The sequence below is a fragment of the Geospiza fortis genome, unplaced genomic scaffold (assembly GCF_000277835.1).
Source record: "Geospiza fortis unplaced genomic scaffold, GeoFor_1.0 scaffold112, whole genome shotgun sequence".
Lineage (NCBI taxonomy): Eukaryota > Metazoa > Chordata > Aves > Passeriformes > Thraupidae > Geospiza > Geospiza fortis.
This window is the reverse complement of record NW_005054298.1, coordinates 24182822-24208270: the sequence shown is the minus strand read 5'-3', so window position 1 is coordinate 24208270 and position 25449 is coordinate 24182822. Positions and strand designations below refer to the sequence as shown.

General features: G+C 41.6%; 1 protein-coding gene across 3 annotated transcripts in view; it reads left to right on the top strand.

The window, feature by feature from the left end:
• The window catches only part of KLF7 (Kruppel like factor 7), a 65491-nt gene extending 41031 nt beyond the window's left edge, over positions 1-24460 (top strand). For 2 of the 3 annotated variants that reach the window (XM_031055807.1, XM_005415923.2), the window contains 2 exons: positions 9260-9383; positions 15975-24460. In XM_031055807.1, the coding sequence (XP_030911667.1) occupies positions 9260-9383; positions 15975-16026 (176 nt within the window). In that variant the 3' untranslated portion in view covers positions 16027-24460. The remainder of the gene's footprint in view (positions 1-9259; positions 9384-15974) is intronic. The other variant, XM_031055809.1, reaches the window with a different exon arrangement.
• Positions 24461-25449: the final 989 nt, after the last annotated feature.

Here is a 25449-nt window from a genome sequence, read left to right as displayed (position 1 = left end):
CTTTACTCTCTACCTTGTGCTGTTGAGATTAGTCTGCTTGGTTCACCAAGGGCTGCCCAGCAGCTCTGCCAAGGCCTTTCTACTGAGCCCTGCTCGGTGTGGAGCAGCTGGGTGCCCCCTGCCAGCTGTGCCCAAGGACAGAGAAAGCACCAGGAAGGATGGGATCTCCTTCAGCATGTGCCTGCCAGCATGTAGGTAGCTCTGCCTTGGCACCAGGGCAGCCTTTAGTGAGAGAACTTGCCAGTGTATTCTTTAAACCCAAGCACATTATTTTCTTTTTGCATCTATCCTCAAATCAGATTCAGGATCTGAATGATTGAAATCCTGGATATTTTTCCATTTTTGTTGTTGACAAAAGTGGGAAATCAGAAGGAATGTCTGTTCTTTTCCCCCCGTGTTTTATTCCTGTGCTGTCTCTGCCAGTCTGCATCATTTTTTATGGTCATCTTTTCTCTGATTTTCTAGTCACTAAAGGGAGAAGATGGTAAATGCTGAAAAACATCAGCACTGCAATAGTTTGAATAAGCCAACCTCACATTCATTAGCAAAAATATGGAGCAAAACCATAAAAAATGTTAGCCTCTGGAAAAGGAGAGTCTGTTCCTCTTAAATATTTTTTGTCATTTCTCAACACAGTCCATGATACATGCATCTCATATTTTTCCTAATCTATTTGCCTTTATCTATAGTCTGGAATTTCTCAGAAACTCTTGACCTAAACTCTAGGTTTCCAAGGAACACATCTTTGATACCCTGCTCTGGATTATGTAAATATGCACCATGTCCCTTAAAGGCTATCTCATTGTCCACCCTCTAAGGTACCTTACAAAAAACAAAGGGAAGAGAACATGTTTTAGAGTGCTGGAAAAATCTGATCCAGTGAGCTGCTGAATTTTTTTCCTTTTTCATCTGTTCCTTCTGCCGCTGCTACCTTGCTTTGCATCTTGGAGCTTGCAGAGCTCCACAGAATCTGAAACTAGAAGCCCTTATTAGAGGACATTTTAAAAAATTTCTTGCTGCTCCTCTGGGGACCGAAGTAATGTCAGCTTGAAGCAGCAGAGAATGTGTAATTGGGGCAAACAGCGATGCCTCGCGTGATCGGGAGGAACAGGAGGAGAGGAGGGGAAGCGCAACAGCGCGGCGTGCTCAGGCTGTTACTAGGAGACCCCGGCACGAAATGCAGGAGATGCGGGGCGCTAATGGGCCGGCCCGGCCGCCTGGGTACCAGCCCGACCTGCTGCCCAGCTGCCTCTGCCTGCCTGTTGCCAAGCAACTCCATTCCTTTTCCTTTTCCTTTTCCTTTTCCTTTTCCTTTTCCTTTTCCTTTTCCTTTTCCTTTTCCTTTTCCTTTTCCTTTTCCTTTCCCTTTCCCTTTCCCTTTCCCTTTCCCTTTCCCTTCCTTCTTTTTTCTTTTTAAAAATTTTCCCTCTCCTCCATACTTACTTACTCTGGAGGTTTAATTGGGTAGTTTTGCTGCCGGGTGCTCATGTGTCCCTATTGCTCTGCTCCTGTCCCCAGGGCCCGGCCCAGGGGAGGATGTGCTGGCAATTAATGGGGCACAAGCTGGGCTTGTGTGTTCAGGCTGGCACCAGCATCTGTCCCCCAGCCCTGCTCCCCACCATGGAGGAGCTTCCTTCAAAGAGGAGCTGTGGAGAGGGGTTTGAACGGGGAGCACATTGCAAAGGCTTTATCACTCTCAATGGGAGTCTCAGAACCAAAGAGATAAAGCCAGGCGTTCCTCCCCTCCTTCAGGGCTCAGTATGGAGGGCAATGTGTGCTTGTTAAATGCAGCCTCTTGAGTAGAAAATGGAACATTTCCATTTCTTTGAATGTTGCTACGTGCTTTGCTTTTCTCTGCTTTTCAGCTAGGCAAGTGGGCTTTGTGGATGTGTGTTAGGTGCTTGTGTGTGTGTAAGATGTAATGCTGCAAAAATTGGTTTCTTTTTGTGTCCTGAATGGCTACATGCTGAAGACTGCTGCTGGCTTGGTAGACGAGCCTTGGCAAGGCCCTTAGGAACTAATCCGGAGCTTTGAAGTTTGTAGAAAGACTGATTGGACATTGGGTCTTCTTCTTAACCTCTTTCCCCCATCTCTAATATAAATATAATCAGAGTCACCTCTCTATAAGGGTATTTCTGACCTTTTTGGATGAAAGGAGCTGTACATCATTCATGGAAATGTACTGCTTTTACACTTGATCATCCCTGCCCTTCTAAAAATAGGTACAACCGTCTCACATTGTGTATTTCACAATCCTGTCACATTCCTCTTCTGCCCCATACTGTCTTCTGCTGGCTTTTCTCTTGTGCTTTGTCACCCTTTCAAAGGCTTTTCCATTTTTCTAGCAGGTGGCAAAACTGAATAAAATGCCAATTTTAATTTTTTTTCTCATTTTTTTTGTGTAGAAAACATCGTCGGACCAGTTAAGCAGTCACCATTGCTCCCTCCTTTGCATTCCTTTTAAATAATAAAAATATTAATTAGGCTTTCTATTCTCCAACAAAAATCAATTAGGAGTATATTGAGGAATGAAAGGCTCAGAAAAGTATCTGAAATTGATTTTTGTAATTAGTTTTACTGGTTGATGGGTTGCATGCACATACACTTAGATATTAGCATTGATCTCCAGAGGATGTGTGTATTAAATAGCCTGCTCTTCCTTTTTGCTAAAGAAATGAACTTATTAATCTTAAAAAGAGGCTGATGTTGTTGTGCTCTGGACTGCAGCCTCTCACCAGCTTTTTTGTAACCTCCCCAGCAGAGCAGCTGCCTGAGCCATGTGATGGTAACCTGCTGAATGTGGTGTGAAAGCGGGGAGCAGGTCTGGGGCAGCTCCTCTTCTGAGTCTCCCATTTGACAAAGTGTGTATATGTAATGAGGGAAGACAGGCACTGGTGTTAAGGAGACCTGTCTTGTTAGATTTCATTTTTCAGTGGTCCTTAACCCCAAATGTCCTTCTGAGATATGTTTCTATTAAATCTCATATAGCACTTTACATAGGAAGAGAGGAGTGACCAGTAACATTTTCTGTTGTGCCATGTGCTGTGTGCTGATGGTCAGCTAATTAGAAGAATTATGGCTTGGCTTCATTGGTATGCCATGTATGTAGCTTGTAAAGCTCTCAGGGACCCTTGGAGATGAAGAGTGCTACATAAATATAAAATATTGGTAATGTGAAGTTCCACATTAGGGTTCTCCTTGTGCTGAGGCAGACTTTCATCATAAACTGTAGAGCAGCTAGGAATGGCTGCCTGGCATTTCTCTGCAAGGTGCTCTGGAGGGCTGCTTCTCCCCCAAAACCACACCAGCTTCTGACACTTCTGAGTGACCCCTGTCAGCAGCAGCAGCATCCCCACAGGCACTGGCCTCTGAAGGATGCCTGGGTTCACCCTGCAGTGACACTGCTGCTCCTGCAACAGCATGGTCCTACTCAGCCCAGGAGCAGTAGGTCCCAAAAGGATTTCTCAGGAAGGGTAGCAAGAAAAATCATTAAAACACTCTTAGGGTAGCAAGGAACATTATTAAAACATTCTTAAAAAGCACTACTTGATTCTTCACACATATCAGACCCCAGAGCTTCCTTATAGGAAAAATACATGCAAGAAATCTTGCATTTAATTCCTTTTTTCAGCTGTAATTTTACAGGTTGTCTAGTTCTCTGGGAACATCAATCTTCAAACCAGTGTATCTGAAAGTGTCTTTCAATACATACTTGTAGAAATTGAGACTTTTAGAACTAGTTTCATTTTAAATGGTTTTTTAATTACAGATTATAAAAGGAAGGAAATATTTGTGGTTTTTTTCAGACAACTTTTCCTTGGATTTTGAAACTATATATGAAAAATTCTCAGTGGATTATAAACATGCTAGTTTTTTCCTGTTGTTTTCTGAAACACACTTTTACATGTTAGCTTTGTGTAGCTGTGTAATATTAAGGAGCTCTTCAAACATAGTGCAAGTAATGTTTGCTTTGAATAGCCTTCCAAATATGCATATAGGCTGAATTTGGGAGTTTCCCCTCAGTTTCTTTAAACATTTTTGGCTGAATCAATAAGGAGTGTCAAGGGACTAAAGGAGTCCCATGACATTACTGCATTTTAGGACAGAGAAGTATCAGCAAGGATTTTGACTGTGATTCTCCCCTGAAGCTCACTGCAGGACTGGGAGCTTAAACTTCTTGATTGTTTTACTAAGTGCCCTGCAGGAGAGTGCCCGGGATGGTAAGGAAATAGATATGGATGGAAAATCATAATATCTTTGCTTTCAATTCCATAAAGATACAGGGTGAAACTTGAGCCTAATGAACATTTTTCCAATGACTTGGATGGAGCCAGGGTTTCACCTCATCACACTGGAACTCTGTGATCTTATTGTGCACATCCCTAAATCTGGAGGGTTTTCTTCTTAAAGTCCCTGCTGTTGAAATTTGGGGAATAGAGAGCAAATTTCTTCCTCTGCATTTCAAAATAAATGTTCCTAGCTTGCAGGGCTGCAAAGAGAGGTTTAAAACCATGGCCCTAGGTTATCTACAAAGCAGAAGGCAAATGATGTCTGAATATTATTGTTTTCTTCTTTAAAATCTCATTATTTCTGTAGAAGAGTGCACTTATGACTTTTTAACCCTTGGGACGGGCAATAAACAATGCAGCTATGAGAAGTGTATTGTGCCCATTATGTGCTGTAGTTTTGTGATCATGTCCTCAGCTGACCTTGAGTAGGTACCTCTGTGTCCTGTAACCTAATGTTTCTACTAATCACTCTGCTGAAACAGCCTCTCTGAGATGTCTTAGCAAACACTGCCTTACTTCTTGGACAAAAGAAATATGTCTGGGACCTAGAGGGTGCCTCTGGGATGTAGGTGGCAAGGCCTGAGGGTCTCTGGATCTTGAGAAGAGGCAACATCGCTGTGTTTTGTGAGGAAATATTTGTTGTGAAGGTTTGTGCAGGGTTTACAGTTTAAATATGTGTTGGAGCAAAAACCTGATGTTCTCTGGTTTGTGGCTGGAGAGCAAAGGTACAGGTGAGTGCAGCTGAGCTGCTTGCCTGGCCCCCTGCACCATCAAGGCAGAGGAATTCACCTCCAATTCCAGACTGCCTGGGTATGAGGTGTCGCAGCCCACCCATGCCTTTGCCTCCCCATTAACTTGAAAAAGAATGCCATAGGTGGCAGGGTCAGATGTTTGCTTTCAATGTCTAGAGCTGCATGAGCTGCAAAACTCACCAAGAATTCCTGAGGCTGGAAAATGGAGGGAGAAGTTCCAAATTCCACTGTGGTGGTCATTACAGAACCAGCCCAGCTATGTCCATCATGTTTTGCTGGAAACCTAGTGGGTGTTTGCCACAGGAGTGTAAATGGGATTGTGTGCTTGGCTTTTCATACTTCCAAATGATAAATTTTTGGCTTTCAAGAAAAAGCTGTACCAATAATTTGTTTATTTCTGTAACTAGATGCCTAATATATAGTCTTGCATTCATCTTAGTCACAAAAGGAACAGTGACCTGATTTCAGGGCTGCCAAAGTCTGATGGATTTTTTGTTATGATTTTATATAACTTTAGCTTCACTATTGCCTGTTTCCCATAAATTTTCAAAGGTCTTTGTCCTCCAGTTACCAGATTGGACCAGGCTGGATGAAATAGAGGATGGAGGGCCAGACTGCACTGAAATGTGCTTTGGGGGTACTTTAGAAGAAGAGCTCAGTTGGGTGAGGTGCCATAAACAGAAGTGGAACAGAGAGCCTACTCCCCAGGCATCCTAGTCTCAGGGTATAAAATGTACTCTAGGAACATGAAAAGGTTAAAATGAGGTATGGACCACAGGACACAGCCACAGGGAAGAGAGGCTGCTTCACAGAAGTGTGCAGTCATGATGGGCTGAAACCCTAAAGTATATCTGAAGGGCTAATAGCATTTCTGTAGGACTGTTTTGGTGAGTGTGTTTGTAGAAATGTGGATTTATGGATTTGTTTAAGGGCTGCATAGATCCTTGTGTTAAATAAAGGTGAAGTAAGGAGTAGAGCCTCCTTCCTGGGTGTGGCTTGCAGACACAAATTTTGAATGTGGTTTTTAATTTGAGAAATTAGAAAAAGGTCAGTGTGGCACAACTCTGTGATGTTCCTATTTTTAACTGGATTTGCAGCTCATAATTAATTTCTTAAAAAGAGGGAGATCCTGGCCCTGTGAAAGTGAGTAGGAGTTTTGCCATTGCCTTCAGCAGAAGAGTTCATCATCTATCTTTTTAGTCTCACTAATCCTCTGAACAAGAGAAGAGCAGCCTAACACATGGAAAGGATCCTTCCCATTTTGCCTCCCTGCTATTGCCAGTAGTGAGGTAGGAGGACCCTCCCCCCTTTTTCATTCCCATGCTTTCTACATATGTGCACCTTGGCAAGATACACTTCCATTTCATCTTCATATAAGGTGACAGCAGCCATTGAAGGAGCAGTTTGTTTTTAGTCTTCACATGCAGACACAGGCAGGTCTCTCTTCTCCTTCCCTCTTGTGTTTTTGAGTAGCTGCAGGACGGCAGGAAATCAAACCTCTTGGAGGTCTCTGGGTCAAGGAGCTGTCTGACATGGCTTTAAAGGTCACTGTGCTCCTTTGCATTTACCTTGTGCACTGGCAGCCTGCTATGGCAGCGTGTAGTCTGCAGCCCTGAGAGGTACTGTCTGGCATTTTGCTGAACAGGGCTTGGGTTACAAAGAAAAAACAAAACTCAGCTCAGGGCTGTGCAAGGCCAAAGCTGGAACACTTGGGAGAGGAGCCCCTGCAGCAAGTAACAGAGATATGTGTAATGCTGTGGGTTCACCAGTAATCGTGCTTGGCTTTTCTGTCTCTTGTAACCTATATATATATATAGCACTGTCTATTTTCAAAACTCTTGACAAATTTTAACAAGCCAAACGCCACTTCTGTCCTAGTAGCCTATATAGTCTCACAGAAAGCCCAGGATGCTTTTTCTTCACCCTTCTGCTCTGTAGATGACTGTATCCTTCAGACTGGCTGTACCTGCCAGATTTGGCTGAGCAGTCATCTCTGCATTTGCTTTGCAGTGTGTGTGTGGCAAATATGCTGCAAGGCAGTTTCCCTGCCTGGCTGTCTCCACTCTAAGGTAGGCACTAGAGAGCGTCAGAGAACCAAGGAACTGCATTATCATGGAAGCTTGTTTACTGGCAGCTTTTTAAAATAATCCATGAAATGTTCAGACAAACTGGTGCTCCATCACAGGCACAGGACTGAGAAATCCCTGTTTTTCTGAGGAGAGCAGATGCTGTTTGACAGGTAGGGTGCAAAGGGCCGGGGGGAGACTGCTGCAACTGCAGCTCCAGTGCATGGGGCCAGCACTGGTGACAGTGTTTGAGGTACAGTTGAGTAACCAGCCCAGAAACAAGACACCAGCACCTTGCTCACTGAGAAGATTCTAACTTCTTATTTTCCTGAAGAAATCCTGTCCAAAGAATAAAGGAGCAAGAGGTGAGTCTGCAGAAATGACCAAGCAGGTGCATTCTAAGTGGGGTAGTGTTTTTGTTGGCTCAGTCCCTTGTCCTCTTGGGCATTTTCCCATGGGGGACTGCGACTCACAGCAGGGACATCCAGGATGGCCTTTCTTCATTCAGGGACTGTGGGATAAATGGATATTTTGGTGTAGTCTTGCCAGTTGCTGCCCCTTCTTCACAACATCATCCCAATGAATCCTTTAATTGAACTACTGAGCCAAATAAATTTCTCAAAGGCCAATAAAATGGCTCAACTTCAGTTGAGGTCTCAGCCCATTCTACTGTTCTGTCTGGGGCAGATGACCACTGTGCAGCAAAGCTGCCTGTGCAACAAGGAGCCTGCAGAAACAAAGCAGAGAACAGCATTTTTTCGTGTATTTTGCTGCAATTTTTCTTCCCTTTTCACTTTTCTTGCTCTTTTTGCCTCTTCAGTTCATCATCATGATATACATAGGTCTCCCATATCCAGATCTCACTCTTATACTTGCTGAATAGATGCACTAAGTATAGCAATCTGTGTCTTTGCTGTGGTCAAATGATTGTTTCATGTGACTGGCCTAGAGTGGTCTTACAGATTGCAGCCTCTGTGTGGCCTGTGGTGGGTTTTTTAAGATTACCTTCTTAGCAATTTTAAGAACAAATAAATAAGTAATAATCCACTTAAAATCTTGGTAGTGAAAGTGATTTCTTGTCTGACTTTTATCTCAACTGACTGCATGGGGAAGAGTGACATGGAGTTTCTGTAGGAGGAGATAACTGGAGCATTTGTTGTGGGAGGGAGATGTTAAATTTGAATGCACACCAATGCATGTGCACTGAAAAGGAAAAGGGAGTCATGACCTGGGATTCTTCATCAGAAGGCGTCAATGACTCCACAGATGTTACACCATGGCAGACTTTGATCTGCAGAGACTGATGTGCATTAGAAGATAGTTAGGTATGAGCATAGAATCATAGAATATCCTGAGTTGGAAGGGATCCACAAGAATCATTGAGTCCAACTCCTACCAGCAGACTAGAATCTCTCTCGTCTTACCACTACACCTTTTCACTGCCTTCAATGGTATTGTTAATATTTTGGAACAGAATAACAGCTGATGAAGGTGTAGTGTAAGAAGCCTGAAGTACCAGCCAATTCAAAGAAATAAAAATGTATCCTCTCACGTAATTTCTTGGTCCCGGGAGTAGATTTTGTTGTCAGAAGCAAGTAAAAAATTGCAGTCCTTGGAGCAGCAGGCTTGAATGCTTGAGGGGAGCAGATGTGAGGCTGGCCACACAAGGGGTAAATAGAATCACAAGGGGTAGATAGAATCAGAGTAAAGCGTGTGATGCAGTAGTGGTGGTCACTCAGGAGTGGTGCACGCCTGTACAGTGTCCAGGTATTAGTACAGTCACTCAAATACTGCAGTAATACATCTGGCAAGGTTAGAGTGAGCTGAAAAGCTGTTTGAAATTCAAGCTTCAGCCACACAGCTGCTTAGACATTTGAGGACATTCTTAAAGCTTCTTCAAAGGCCAGTTGGCTGGTTTTGTTAGAAACAAGATATAAGGTTGTGCGAGAATTTTAACTGTAGTAAAATCTGAACTGGAACTGTCCCCAGTATACAAGCCCTAAGTTATTTGCATGCCATGCTGACTGTGAATTGTGTGAAGGGCTAACTGACTCGAATGGGTTAGAGGCAGGGTGGGGGGACATGGGGCTTGAAGTTGAGTGCTCATAATGCTGCTGCTGCCACGCTGACTGTTCTCTCCTCCCCCCTGCAGGTGAGAAGCCTTACAAGTGCTCGTGGGAAGGGTGCGAGTGGCGTTTTGCACGGAGCGACGAGCTCACGAGGCATTACAGAAAGCACACGGGTGCAAAGCCCTTTAAATGCAACCATTGTGACAGGTAATGCAGCTCCTAACGTGGTGTTCAAGAAACCTGTGGACTTTTGTGACTGGCATGGAGCTGCCAGCTCCCAGAGATAAGAGACCTGGCCCCCAGCAGAGAGGTCCCTTCTGTCCCACTGCCTGGATCCCTGTACCATGGAGGGACCCTCTCAGCTCCTGTCCTCTCTGCCTTAGTGGCCAGGCAGGCTGGCAGATGGGGAATTCTTCCTAAGCAGTCTAATCCCACAGCACAGAACAAAATGTGGGACCAGGTGTAGGCCTGACTGAACCCTGCTGATGTCTGTTGTGGGCACAGGATTCAGTTCACAGGGCAGGTCTTGTTAATACTCTTAAAGCAGAGAAGACATCCAGAGGGCCTTAGACCATTTCAGTGATGGACCTCTCCACAAAGCATGTCCCCAGCTTTGTGTCTTGTGATCCTGTAAGCCTGCTGTGCTCACAAAGGCAAAGCTCCCTCTATTTGCTCTGCTTCAAGGACTACCCCAAGTACCACTGCTGGCTACCCACATTTTGGCAGGGTCAGCCTCACAAAAACATTGGCGTATGGCAGGAGGAATGGGGAGTGTATGGCTGTGTGCCACAAGTGGCCCAAATCTATAAGAAACCTCTAGGGAAAAAGCATTCAATTTCTGTATGATCGTTGTCTTCTCAGCACTGAGTCCAGGGCTCCTAAAGAAAAGACAACAAAGGGCACCATTCTCAAAAGCCCAAGAGTGATTTAGACACGTTTTACCGTTCAAGTTCATGGGGTTGTTTTGTGTAAGATCAATGATCTCTGCACAATCCTGCTAATTAGTGAATCTTTTCCTACAGTTTTAAAACCTACTCTTGACATCTGTTTGAAGTGGGAGATGCTCTGCACCTTCATTGTGAGAGGGCCCAGATGTGAAAGCCTGACAGGTGCGCGGGGCCGAGGTTCCCGAGGAGCCTGTCAGCAGCAGCGCTCCGGGACTGGAAATGCGGTGTGAGCTGAGCAGCTCCTGCCAGAGCCGCCCTTGCAGCTCCCACCGCGGCACGTTTCTGCAGCCTCGCTGCTCCAGCTGCTTCAGTAAATACTGAGCTGCTCTGAAAAATCTGGTCGTCCTTGCTTGGTGCTGAGTGTTTTTGAAAGCTGGGTTCTTTCAGTTTAGAAACAAACCAAAAGAACACCATTCTCCACATCCCCAATCCCAGCTGATAAGAAATCAGGGTGGAGCAAAAGCAATTACCCCTGTAATGACTCTTGACAGCACTGACAGGATCTAACAATGAGCACTTCTCCCCCACTCACCCCGCCAGCTGAAGATTGGCAGTGCCCTGGGTGAAACCTGGATCCACTATAGAGTAATCAAATAATGTGCTTGCATCCGAACATGTTATCCAGCTAATCCTATTTATATATATTTTTAAAAGAGGCTTAAGAAAATTACCCATCTTTTTAATGCAGCACTAAGGTTCTCGACTGTGATAAGGAAACGTTTTGTAATACAATAAAGCCTCTAGGAAGCCTGTGGGTACACCAGACCAACAGAGAATATGTGTGGAGAGAGGATGTGTGGGACATAAACAAGGGACCCCATCCTTTTATGGGAAGGAAATTTGATCATTTTCACATCCTGCCTTTCCAAGAGCTTCATCTCCTTAAGTGCTCTTCTGCCCTTGTCTCCCCTCTTCCCGTTCCCCTTCCCCCACGGAGGGCTTCCTCTTGGATTATCGTTTGTTTTATCCCTGGATCATCTTTTGTTTGCTCAGATGAGGGACAGGATAAGCCAAGTAGGGACCTCTGCAGTTCTGCTTTTGTTTAAGCACTTCTGTGAATGAGAACAATTATATCCTCTGTTTTAAATGTAAGGCATTGCCTTTCTCTTTTCTTTCCTCGAGTGGCCCCACAAACACACACACAGCCCTAGGGTTTCTGTGTCAGGACAAACAATATTTTTAGCAGAGATCTAGAGAAATACAGCTGGTATTTTCACCTCCTTGGTTTCTTTCAGCTCTTTGTTAATGTTCGTTATTCTCCCTCCACATATTGTCCCTTTCTACCTGGCTTTTTTCTTTGGCAGCAAACTCAGTCACTGCAGTCAAGAGATATATTGCTGTAATCATCTAATGTGTTTTTGCTCTTCTGCTGAATCTGTAGATGAAGGCAAAACATTATTAATAAAATTTAGAGTGGTGAGAATTGTGCACTGTTAAACTCTATGCCCATACTATTTGTGTGTGGTGATAGGAGGCAGATTTGTCCTTATTCCCCCAGTTAATTGTTCCAAGCTTTTAGAGTGACAGTGCCTGTTCTTTTACCCCACTCTGCCATACTACTGTTTTTCATTCTTTTCTCATTCTCAGGCCTCTTTGCTACCACCTACTGCAGAGGTCACCTCAAGCAAGCACTGAAACATGAGCCCAAAACTGCCTTTGGTCATTTAGGCAGGCTTTTAAAGATGTGCCTTCCTGAGCCAGGGTTCCAGCTGGAGAACAGTTTCTCTGTATTTGAACGGCTACTCTTTATTGCACTCCCCATTATCGACAGAAGCTGTGGCCACTCTCTCAGACATGCTGCCTTGTTAGGTTTTAAGGAGCTGATGGGAGCTGTTTTAACAACACTGATGTAGCACAAATCCTGTGCCTGTTGTTGTTCAGAGCTGAAGGCTGTATCTTGGCAAACAGAGCATGGAAGGGGTGATTCAGATAGCAGAGGGGGATGATGTTCACACTATCTGGCTGCAGTTTCCTTCCAAGACTGTTTTTAGATGTGCTTGTGTCTCTCACCTTCGGACCAATGTCAAAGGAGTATTAATGTCCTCTGTGTATAAGTAAATTTTATAACAAAAGAGATGAGATTCTCTTCTGCTGCTGTCCCAGCCCTATCCCAACACCATGCAGCCCATAGATCACATCATTAGTCATAGCTGGCAAACTACCACTGCTTTGAGTAACATCATATGTACTGCAAGTGGTGTGTGGCTTTGTGGCAGCAGGAGAGAAAGGAGAAAAGGCTAAAGTGGTGTGGGAAGCACCCCAGGAAAGTCCTTAGTTGTGGAAGGGGCTAACAGCAGGCCTGTTAGCTAAAGGAGTGAGAAGAAGTCGAGAAGTAAGAAGAAGCTGATAAAGAGCTCTCTCCAAGGCTGTAACCAAAGAGATCGAGAGAGGAAAGATAAGAGAATCTTGCAGCTAGATGTGAAGTCACTATAACTCTTCACCAATAGTATTATGTTGATTTATTGTAGCCAATAGTTAGTATAGAAAAAGTATAAACAATTGAAAAGTGTATAAAAGTTAGCCATGTTCAAAAATAAAGTGTTACCAACTGAAACTGTCTGAAGTCTCTGCTTTGTGTCCCGACCGGCTCAACAGCAACACTTAGTGCCTTGCAGGTGCCAGGGTTATGCTGGTTGTTAGCATTCCCCAGGAATTTTGCTCTTCAGAAATGCAGGCTAGGGTTGTTCCTCACACAGTGCAAGTCCTCAGCACTTCAAGGGGAAGGGTTTGACAGGGTAGTGGCACTTGCTGGTTCTGGATAAATAGGTGTTTGGGAGATAGCAGCTTAGTGCCAGACTGTTGGGATGCCTATTCCTCTCTGCATATGTGCACACGTGCTCATAGTTTCCTTGTTGATAGCAAGCTGAGAGTGCACTTCGCTGGAATGAACACATCCCACAGTGGAAAATCCACAGCTGGTAGGAAAGATGGCTGAGCAATATTTTCTCTCTCATTGTACTTACCTTCCCTTTTTCTCCTTCAGAGGCTTCAATGCCAAGCAGAATTGTGTTGCTAAGGAGATACAGCAAAAAGAAAAAGGAAGGAATCATGTCTGGGAGCAGGGAATTTGTGTATCACACATCCCTGTAGGAGTTTTATAATTAGAGTGTCTTATTCTAGCATAAACTGTTCTTTCTAGGAAGAGCTAGACTGAGGGGGGGATGATGGAGGAGACTGTGATGGGCCCACGTGTGATGTGCAGAGCTGGTCTGGAACTGAAAGAGGTGTAGAGCCAGAGGTGCAGAGCAAATTCTCATGCCATGGGCAGGACTAGAGACCAGCAATCCCCTGTTCCTTGATTTCTGACGAGTAGTTTCCTTTGACAGCTTATCCTGTGGAGCCTCTTCCACTGCTGCCTCTAGTCCCAGAAAGAAAAAAAAAAAGAAGTGTGTCCAGTAATCAATAGGCTTTTTGACAGTGTGATTTAGCTGCAGAAATTTTGTATGGACTGTTTTACAGTGGAAAATAATTATCCACATCCACCAGCCTTACCAAAGATAGAACTAATCAAATTAGTCAGCGGGAGAATGTGAAGAATTAGTATTGTACCACTTTATTAGCTATAAACTAGCAAATATGGCACCATTTTATTACCTATAAAAATATTATGGGTGTTAATATGGTAGTTACTGATGTGAAGCAATGTACTGAATCTATAATTTTTACAGATCTGGCTGTGGTGTGACTCAGCGTACACTTTCCTGGGTTGCATCTGTAAAAGAGACAACTGGAGAGGAAAAGCTGTGCTTGGGTGGGGGTCTTATGACTAGTCCTAGACTGAAGTGCCAGCTGGTGCATGTCTTTTTGGCAGCCACTCAAGCTGTTGTTTCATTTTGGCAGCCCTTGTAGCCAGAGCATGCTGCTTTCTCAGTTTAAGACTGATGAGAGCGACATTGGTCCAAGGATGTATTTTGTCACTCTAGGGCTAGAAAATTCTAGCTGTGCAGAGCCTGCTGTGGTGAAAGCCCAGTGTCCAGTGTCAGATTCACGTGTGCCTTGCTCTGCCTCCTGTAGGACATTGGTGGAATGCCTCCTCCATCCTATTTGAAGTCTCATTTTTGCCATTCTGAAGGTATTAACTCCCTTATAAGCCCTGCAAGTAGAGAAGAGATGACTTAAGCAGAGTTATGCTCCTTGCTCATTCACAGAAGATGAGTAAATTACTTTCCTTGTGGAAGTCTTATTTTAAGGTTTCTTTGTCCTAAAAATGTACCTCGTGATCACTCATTTCTGTGTGTAGATGCTGATTGATCACATGTGCAGTGGAATACTTTAGCAGGACAGAAAAGGTCCTCTAACTATTTAAAATAGTTTCATTTTTATAGTTCTCTTCCTCAGCTTTTCTCTGCTTAGGGTATTTATGCTTTGGGTATTTAGATTGACTGTTCTTTTTTTAATCTATCATTATTGGCTTTTTGAGGGGGTTGTTCAGTTTGTTCTGCTTCTTCCTGAAAACTACAAAACACTCAACTACTGCTTTTTTAAAAATACACTCGGTGCCCATATATGAGCTATCTTGATTCTTACAATAAACCATGTGGATATTCTTCAGACCGTTATTGGTGGCTGCTTTATACTCTAGTTCTGTGGAGCACAGAAAAGACATGCCAGGCAAATCAGGTCTGTAAGTAGCTTTTCCTAGTGTTCTTGGAGCCTACAGAACCAGTTTACTCAAAAGCCACAGGTATATGGTGGTTGGTATGATATTTGTAGTAAATATTTTAAAAATAAATAAGCCACTATCTTGTGGCTTAAGGTGGAAAGAAGGTAAGCCAGAATTTGCAGGGAACTTGAAAACGTCCTGGTTTTAAATGTTCAGCGGAAGTTTCTAGTAGAAGTTTAATTTCTGAGTGCATCTGACTCCTGCCACTGTGACAGGCTCCATTTTAGGGCTGTGGGGTAGCAGCCAGAGCCACTGCCTGCTTCTCCTGTAGTTTGCTGCCGGTGCTGTACGTATCTTAAATGGCGCTGTGATGGTGGGTGTAATGGATTGGTGCTGTCAATCCCATATCTAATGGCTATGGAGTCTATCTCATCAGGATCCAGCTACATGTTCAGAATGACAAAACATTATGTTTTATTATGAGATGGAAAAGTCTTTGTGGATAAAGAGCAAGTTGAAAGCTCAAGTCCTGGCTTTCTTTTTTTCCCCTGGTTTTACCACACCTGTGTGATTTACAACTTCCTTGCCTTCTCTGTCTTTCAATTGTCACTCTTACAAAATAGGCATAATATCTTCTGTCAACATCCTTCAGGGAGATAATATTCATCAGAATCCACATACTACCACCCAGATTCCCAGCTGAGAGGAAGGGAGAAATATGAACCCTGATGGATTGTCAGCCTCCAAACTCTGAGCCAGATTTCCATCCAGTTTGGAGTTAGAAATGAGAATTCAGCTTTCAAAACTAGCATCATTCTTTGGTGCTTTTTGCAAGGAGTGGGCACTTGAGAAAGCTGGTATTTTTAAAAATGGTGTTGCTGAATAAAACTGATTTGTTTTATTTATTTTTTTAATATGCAAACACATGCATACTAAATATTTGGTTTTATAGTACAGCTGCATAGATGAGCACTCTTCCCTGATATCTGACTCAGTGAAAGAAGTGAGAGGGAGAGGAACAGGGAAGGTATAAAAGTCACCTCTTTAGGTGCTGAAGAACCAGGGTAGTTGCCTATTCTGTGGTCACAGACGTCGATCACACAGACTTTGGTGGCGATCCATGGATAGCTCAAGGAATGTCTCTAAACTGGGATATGTATTTTCTCCTGTACATAACAAGGAAGGAGCAGAAACACTGTTTTCCAAAATCCTGTACTTATTTCATTTCCTGCTTGCTTTATGTTGCAGGTGTTTTTCCAGGTCGGATCACCTCGCCCTCCACATGAAGAGACACATCTAAATATCAGCCAGATTGGCATGGATGTCATCTGGGCTAAGTGTTGTGAGATGAAAGTGGAACTCAAGTTACAACGTGCTACCTTACAGGAGAAGAGAACTTGATCCCATGTAACCCTCTGTACAGGGACCACACGCTCACAGTGTCATGCTCCCAGTTACACTTCCGTACCTACATCGGTTCTTTTATGCCTTGCCCCAGCTGGATGGGAGAAGATGCAGGCGAGGAAATGATATAGAGATGAAGTCAGTGAAAAAGAACAATTACTTACAGTACTTCATCCCTCTTGGATTTGTTTCCTGTTTTTGCCAGTGGAAATCAAAGAAAACAGAGGAGGCTTCCCTGCAGGTGGACGGCAGTAAGAGGGGCTTATCTAACTTGCTTCTCAGTGCAACTCAGTAGAGGATTATGTCGTCTTGAAGTTGCATATTTGTAGCACTAACTTTCTTTTTAAATAGATGGGGGGAAAACAATGACCTAGAAAACCAAATCCCAGTTTGGTAGCCAAAATTAATTCTTGGTTTTTTTGTTCTTACTCTGAGAATTCCTAATTTTCAGTGCATCAGACTTCTCACAGACACTTTGACCTGTCTTGGTTTTGGTTCTTCTTCCCAGAACTGAACTACTGAGATCCTTTTAAGTCAATACCAGTGGCCTTAATGGCAGTAGACTATGGAGTGACACTTGTGACACAAACATCCTCTTTTTGGCCTGAGTTTATGTAGACTTCATGGAGGATTATATTTTTGTTGGTTGTTTTTATTTGAATTTTTTTTTTTTGGCAATTGCACAACATATGCACTAGGGACTCTGGAAGCTGCTGCCACAATGGCTAAGTAGCCAAGGGATAAACCCCTGAGATACAGCACCTAATATCTCTGTAAGCCTCACCTTATTGCCATAGCTAGGACTTCTTGTTTATTTTTTGAACAAAAAACTTTAAAAGCTTGTTTGGAAGCTTAAACCTTTTTTCTCTTTTCTCCACAAACAAGTGATCTTCAGAACTCCTTGTCTTCACCTGGATATCAGTCTGGGACTGGCCACACAGGCATGACTACAGGATTCCTTCCACATCATGTGAGCAGATTAGCCACAACCCACAATGATTTAGTGGTGAATTATGTTGCTTTTTCTTGCAGTTCTTCTATTAACCAATTTAAAACATTAGCCTTTTGTTTCTGTAAAGAGCACCTGCAGACGTTTTAATTTAAATCTGTTTGTTGAGCATCTTACACACAAAAAAAAACCCCCAAGCCAAAAATCCTACTCCAGTCTCTGAGTAGGAAATCAAGAACCTCTTCCAAGTACAATGGCTTCATTCAGCATTAGCCCGTTAAAGAAAATATCAAAGTCCTGCTTTTCTGTTCATCAAGTTGATGCTGTAGCCCACTCCTATATGAAAAAATGTAACCATGTGAGCGGTGAAGGAAGGGATTGGATTTTACATACAGCAGTGAGGCATTTCCAAATGATTGGTCCAAAGTATTACTAACCTAGAGGTCCATTTTGGCCTACGGTGTGAATCATCAAGGAGAAGTGGAGGTCTCATGCTCACCCTTCCGTCATATTGATAATTTGATTTCTTTGGCTCAAAGTGGATTAAAGTCTTCATTACAAAAGGAAAAAAAAACTAAAAAAATGTATTGCCATAACTTGTATTTTAACCTATTTGGCACTGGCTCTGACTCCAAAGACTGCATTTAGGACCATGAAAATGGCCTATGCAAGCAGGCAGGCGGTCATTAGGTTGTATATTTTGTATATTCTCGGACCATCCCTACAAGATGTCTCTAGAAATGAAACAAAATAGCGCGTGGTCCACAAATGGTTGCTGCTCTTTTATAATTAGCCAACTGCCCTTCTTTGACTGTTTTGACTCATTGACTGTTAAATATTTCCCTTAATTTATGTTTTGGGAGGTAAAATTGTACTCTAAGGGGAAAAAGAGCAAACAAGAAACTCAATAGATGTTTTTAAGAGCCGTCACTGGGATCCTTGGCACTTGAATTCTCAGCATTTTGCAACCTTTGGTTCCAGTGAGAGATTGAATTTATTCAAAAGATGCTGGTTTTCCTCACAGTTTTCACAAAACACTGTGACTGTCAACTGAACACTTTGGGGACAGGGGGGAAATACGATGTCTGGTCCATATGGCATGAAATATGGACCAAAATCTAACCATCTTTTAGGGGCAATGATGTAATATTCATGATAAGAGCATGAGAGAGAGTGAAAGAAAGTCAGAAAGAAAGAGAGAGAAGAAAAAATTGAATTTATTCCAAAGATTTAAAACTAACTATACTCTATATGTGTATATATATATGCTTATATATATATATATGTATACATTTAAAAATTGCAGAGCACTGCTTGCCGACAATCTCGTATTTCTCTACTTCTGTATTTGCATACTTCTTATGGCCATTCCACCCAGCTGTTCCACTGGGACTGAGGGCCCTAGAATCCAATTTGTGTTGGAACAAATAGAGCATCCTGCCAGATCACAGAATCACAGAGTGTCCTGAGTTGTAAGGGACCCACAAGGATCACCAAGTCCAACTTCTGGCCCTGCGCAGGACATCCCAAGAATCCCACCATGTGCCTGAGAGTGTTGTCCAAATGCTCCTTGAGCTCTGGCTGGCTTGGGGCTGTGACGACTTCCCTGGGGAGCCTTTTCCAGTGTCTGACCACCTTCTGGGTGAAGAACATTTTCCTAATGTCCAGCCTCAACCTCCCCTGACACAGCTTCATCCCATTCCCTTGGATCCTGTCACTGGTCACCAGAGAGCAGAGATTGGTGCTGCCCCTCTGTTGCCCCTCAGGAAGATGTCTAATGGGAACTGAAACCTCAGCTGTGTGAAACTGTAGAGCATCCAGTGAGTGCATTAGATAAAAAAAAGTATAAGAGAATCCTAGAATTTCTTTACTGTAGTGTCCTAAAATTTATGCTCTCAAATTCTCCCCTACGATATTCATTGGCCATGAACCTGCATAAATATCCTCCTTTGTTCTCTGAACACACCTGCCTTTAGGCATGCTATCAGTAGTATACAAACCTTAATAATTAAAGTGATGGTTTAAACACCAGACTCTATTTAAATTGGAAAAAGTCAAGCAAGTCTGTTTTTTAGTTCCAGTTGTCATTTATGGTATTGTTGGCTTCTTATTTAAATATACCAGAACAAGGGCCCCAAGGGAAAAAATGCTGAAATATATCTTTACTTTGTTTAAAAGGCAGGCCTACATCTAAATCCTGGATCCAAATAGCCTAAAAAACATAGAAAAAAGGGGGAGTAAAAGGCAGATTTCAAATTTCTCAGGCTTTGTAGCCGGTCTTCAACTCTGAAGCTAAAATTTGAGCTTTGAAACCACCTCTTATGTTTGAAAAGGGTGATATTTTTCAGCTGTATATATGGTGTACCCAGTCAATATCTTGACTTTAGTTTTTGGGTGCTCATATGCAAGTGTCGTAGTCATTATTAAAATTTTGAACCTTAACTTTCATATTTTATAGAGGGAGTCTCCATTTTGGAAAGGCATAAAGAGTGACACATTCCAGGATTTGGTTTTTTTTGCAATGACAAGTTTTGTTTCTTTGTGGATATTTTAGGCTGTACACTTCAAACTTGTGTAGTCTGTTATAGTTAGTTCCTTTTTGGGCCTGTGTCTCCTTGCTAAAGTTGTACAGTTGTTCTCTCTCTGTAAATTATGAGTAGAATCAGGCTAAAGAGGAAAGGCTCTGTGTAAGGCTTCTTGAAAGCAAACCCATAAATTAGGTGACAGTTGAGAAAGGAGAAGTTTACCTTGTTTCCTTCAATGTGAGATTTATGCCTATTTGCAAAAGAGGAGCCATTATAAGAAAATCAGATAGCGGTTTCCAAGGTTATGGAACTATAGGATGAAAACAGATTGACCTAAAGTCTCCCAAAATAGTGTACACAGAGGAAGCAACTAAAATAAATGTGAGTTTTTGTGATTAGCTAAATAATATTTTGGATCAGAACAGTCAATCATCGAATCCTGCATGTGGAAAGGGGCCTCCAGAGGCCATCTTAGCCAACCTCCAACTTGAGCTGGTTGCTCATGTCTGTATTCAGCTGAGTTTTAAATATCCTCAAGAATGGAAATTCTGCAATCTGTCTGTCCAAGCTGTTCCAATATTTAACCACTTTCATGGTTAAAAAAAAAAAAATCCAAAAATCTGTGTGTCAAGTAGGAATTTTTCATGTTCAAACCTGTTTTCAGGCCTCTTCCACTGTGCACCTCCAAGAAGAGTCTGGCTTCTTCTCTACAGTCTTGGTTAGGTATTTGGAGATAGCAATAAGATCTACACTTACCCTTCTCTTCCTAAGGCTGCATCATGTCTCTCAGCCTCTCTTCATCCATCATGTGTTCCACTGCCTTGGTGGTGAATCTCTGCTAGACTTGCTCCCATATGTCAATCATTTTCGTGACTGGAGAGACCAAGACAGAATATTCCAGGTCAAGATATGCTTTGTATGTTACAGTGTTGATAAAATATATTTATTCTGGATTTTTCCATTATCTGAGACAACTTAAAGTCAAGATTCTATTTTGAAAACTGACCAATAAAAAATAATTTAGGAAGCACTGTTATACATAGTTTTCTAATTAAATTTGCCAAATCTGTGCATAAAAGTATGCTTATAAAAATATACTTCTGTACCACCAGCTTGAGCCCTGGCTAGCAAGATTCGGTTTTTCTCGACATGATCATTGATGGTTCACTTTGAACTAAAAAATATATTGTTTCATTTGTACTGTATCAAATATGAAGACACATGATGCTGTATTTTAGTCACTTCTTACCCTAAAACTGCTCTTCAGTGCATCATTGTTCTGTTTGGTTTTCCCCTTAGGAGATAAAGAGTAACATAAAATATCAGATATATTTTATAGAGCTTGGTCTAAAAGTGGATGGCAGAATCCAGAGTATTTTTCATTATCTCTGAGTTGTTCTTTTTCAGTAGTTGGTACTCAGTCTAGACAATTACATTACCTGGCTAAACTAGCAACTGAAGTGAAATTCTGGATTTTTTCAATGTCTTGGACAAGGCCCTGAGCAATTTGATCTCACTAAACAAAGGGTTGAATGTTGGATTTGGTGACCTCCAGAAATACCTTCTAATATTAATTTTTCCGTATTTCTGTGATTCATTTCACAGCTTTTACTTACTAAATATTTTCTGGTTCTATTTCTTCATAGTCTTGTGCTGATGAAACAGACTGTAGGGCAGATCTGTAGATTTTTTCTTGAATTCTGAGAGTTTCATCCTTGTTAAACTTTATAAGGTTTCTTCATGAGGGAGACCTAGAGAGGAAGAAATCTTAAAAGAACCCAAACCCTTAGCAAACCAGTTTGAAGCAATATCCTACCTTGATATGTGTCACAGCCAGATATTATGGAAACAAGTTTGCTAGTCTAGAAGACCCATGTGATGTCTCAGAAATGGTTTCCAGGACCTGAAATCTAAGCCAACATATTTCTACAAAGGTGAACATTTTTTTTCATTCATTCTTATTTTCCTCAGACTTTTTGGAATTGCTGTTTTTCTTGGAGTAGCACATTTTCACTTAGTGCATGGGAAGCACTGACCAAACACTGACAGGGAAGAAGAATCTGAATGCAAGAGGATCCCTCAGTTCTTGCTTTTGGAATTGTTTTAACTTCAAGTATAAAAAAGTAACTAATCACCAGGGTGTATAGCTAAAACGGAGTTGATCAATATGATTGTTGCAGTGACTCAGTATATCTTAGTTGTGACCTTTCTGATATCTACAGAATCAGGCTTTCTCCCTCATTTTTATCTGACCCTAGACAGTTTGGGGTTTGAATCTAATATAAAGGTTGCTCCCCCTATTTAACACACTATTTGTCTGTATACAGAAGAGGTGGTAATTGGTACTTTTGGCAAAGCTGATGAAGTCCAACTTCCTTAAGTGTTTCCCTTCCTCTTAATGTATGTCAAAATCTTTAAATTTAAAAAATAAAGAGGAAAATTTTGTAAATAATTTAATGTTACAAGGCCAGCACTCAGTGGATCAAGGGCTTTTACTCTTGATTTCATTCAGGACTTGGTACATTCTGTCATTCCATCCAGTGAGACTGTTTTTGAGCTTTCCTGGGCAATGTTTTGAGCTTTCCTGGACTGTTTTTGAGCATATCCTGGGCAATGCTCTACCCCAGAACTTCTAAAATACTTTTTGCTGATTTCAGATAGAATTGCACTTGTAAAGATATCTGCATAACTAGAAAGAAGAACAATGCTTGACAGTAACTATTTAACTTTGTCTTGAAAAAGCAGAAATACTTTTCTCCCAACATTGACAAGTCTTGCCTGTCTTTCATTAGCATTTAAACTACACTTTAATGAATGATCTTTTCTAGATCAAGCTTGGATATTTTTCTTCCTTTTGTCACACTCGAGTCTCTTTTTATTAATAGTTTAGGGATGACTACTGCAGTCTTTCTCCTTCACAGCTCTGCACAGGCTTCAGTGGCAAGATTTAGCATTGTGAGGACTGTAGGATCTGGCCTACCAGGTACTAAGATCTGTGTTGTAAAGCTGAGAAGTTCCTCCTCCCTTAGAGTCCTCCCTTAGAGGAAGAAGTCTTGACAATACTTGTGCTATATAAATTATATATATAATGATATAGTTGTATATATAAATTATATACATAAAAATGTCGAGATGGGGAGTAGACTGCCTTTATCACCTCAAGAATGAGTTTCCCTCCCTGAAAACTTTCAAATGCAGGCGTCATTTTAGAAACAGGGTTTTATAGTTTTCCTTAATGCTTGTTGATGGCATTTTTGGTGTAATAATTGAAGTTGGAATCTGTGATTTTCAAAATGAAAGCTTTGATTACCTTTTTTTTAAGTGCTTTGGTCCTAACTTCTATATACTGCCAGAAAACAGGTTCTCCACCCTGTCTCTGTGTGGGTGTGGATGTACAACAGTATACTGTATATACCTACACAGAAGAGCAAACTGAGCTACTGACTTACAGTTTGTAGTAGCCAACTGTGCCTATTGCTTTCATTTAAGGAGGGCACTTGCTGTTGCCACTGCATTTTAGGAATCATGTCCGCTTCTGTAGGAAAGTTTTCAACAGTGCTGGGAAATACATGTTGCTGTGTACTGTGAATGAGTAGGCTGCAATTTTGGGGATTGGGAGGGGAAGTGGGAAGGGAGGGGGATGAGGGCTTCGCATGTACACACTAAAGGGAACTAGAATGGACAGAAACATGGGAATTTTAGCCTTTATTGTTGGGCTCTCGGGGAAATGAAAAGCTAACATGCAGTCCCTGAAAGGCCTGAATGGCTGAAGGGCTGATCTTTGTGTTTTGCAACATATGTTTTACCCATCACTCTGTATTTAAATCCCCAGACCTGTCAGATTCTGGAAGTAGATCAAAACACTGGTTTAAACACTACTTTGTTACCAAGGCCATGTCTCTACCAGGGAAGCTGTCCTACATTAAAATCAGTCTAGCTAAATCACTTTGTAGCTGCACCTGTTATGTGGTTGCCTGGATCAAGTTTGCATTGGCATCCTATGCAGTTAAGCTGAAGTGTAAGAAATGCTTCAACTAATTCAGATACCTCTCCAGGAAGGTTCTTGCACCAGTTTAAGTACCTGGTTTTGAAATCACTGCTTATAAACCATAAGAGCTTTTCTCTTAGAAACAAGGCCTTAGTTTGGCATGTCTGCTCATCTAGTTGAAAAAAATAATAATGCAGGCTGAGTTTTTTTTGGTTTTTTTTTTTTTTTTTTTTTTGCTTTTCAAAGTGACCTGTTTTCCCTTTTGTTCTTTGAAACTTTTCTTGCTCTCTGCCACACCTTAGATTTTTGTTTGGGGAAATTTTGTTTAACAACAAAAACAACAAAATGTATAAATGCCCCCTTTAAAAAAAAAAACCAAAAAAAAATCAAAAAACAAACAACATTGCTTGAAGGACTTTCATTTTGCACTATAATTTTTCTTTTACCAGATGTGTCTGACAAGTGCATTTCGGAGATGCCCTCGGTCACGTTCTCTCAGGCCTACTCTGGTATTTCTAATATATCACAGAAGTACCCAATCTTGTAGCCCTCAGTTCTGCCTTTTTTTGACATTTTATTTTTTTTAAGCTTTTTATATATATATATATATATAAATATATTACTTTGTCAGTTTTTTTGCTGTACAAAAAGTCTTAAGATTTAAAAATATTATTTGTATTATATGATGGTGGTATGTTAATGTTACAAAATTATTAATGAAGAAAAAATTTATTTTTGTTACTGGTCTGTTTCATAATTCTTTTTTAAATTGGTATATTGTAAGATATCTATGCAAAAATGTTATGTGACGCATTTTTATTTAAGAATGTAATATGTGTAATAAACTGTAGAATGTGTTTGGCCCACAGTGTTTGGTGTGCCTTGTACATTATTTCTTTATGAAAACTTCTGTCAAAAGTGAAATAGCTTTTGGAGTTAAGGCTATGGTCCTGTAAACAGTTATTGACATAAAAATTCAACTTCTAAGTGTGCTTTAGCCCATCAGAATAATATTTCTGGATTTAAGTAATTTATTTTTAATGTATTTTGTAACAGTTCAGGTGTTGCTTATATTCATGCTGTTTCACATGTTGCTTTTGGCAAAGATGCTCAGGAAGGAAGTTCTTATTCTTAAAAGCTGACCAAATTTGGCTTGTAATCCTGCTTCTTTTGGAGTCAGTGATTTCTGTTATTTGATAGTTTACACTTGTTGAAGATTTTAGCCAGTATTATTTTTGTAAAAGACACAGAGAACAGTTGTGTTTTATTTTCCATGCTTAGCATTATAACGTATGTCAGTCAGTGGTCAAAACCGGTCTAGACTTTGAGGCTCCTGAGAGCTTGTGCTGTGCTCTGGGCCGTGTGTCAGGCTGTCTCCCAGGAGTGCAGCATTGTTCTCTTTCCCCGCCTCAGTCATTTAGTCTCCCTCGTTAATGTCTGCAAAATTACAAGCACAATTGAATCCACCTGGATGCTCAAGTACTAAAAACGTATTTAGGCAGTAAAACCAGTTATTTTGAGCACAATTACTTCACAGTGTCATGACATAAAATGAAATTACTTTTTCAAGACAGGCCAATATGCCTTTAGGTTTTTGCTGCTTGTGCTCACACACTGCAGCAGTCTCTGTGGGCATTGCAGCAGGACATTCTATAGGGCCCATCTGATGCCAGCTGGCTGAGTTTCATTTGTAGGACAACATGCCTCACTTGCTCTGTTGAGGAACCTGCTAGGATTGTTTCTGTCAGACAGACAGAGGGTAGGATTCCCCTCCTGACACCTGCATCTAGAAGTAAGGTGATCACTCTAGCATGCCCATTTATACTTCCTCTGTAGCTAATGAAGAGAGACATATCC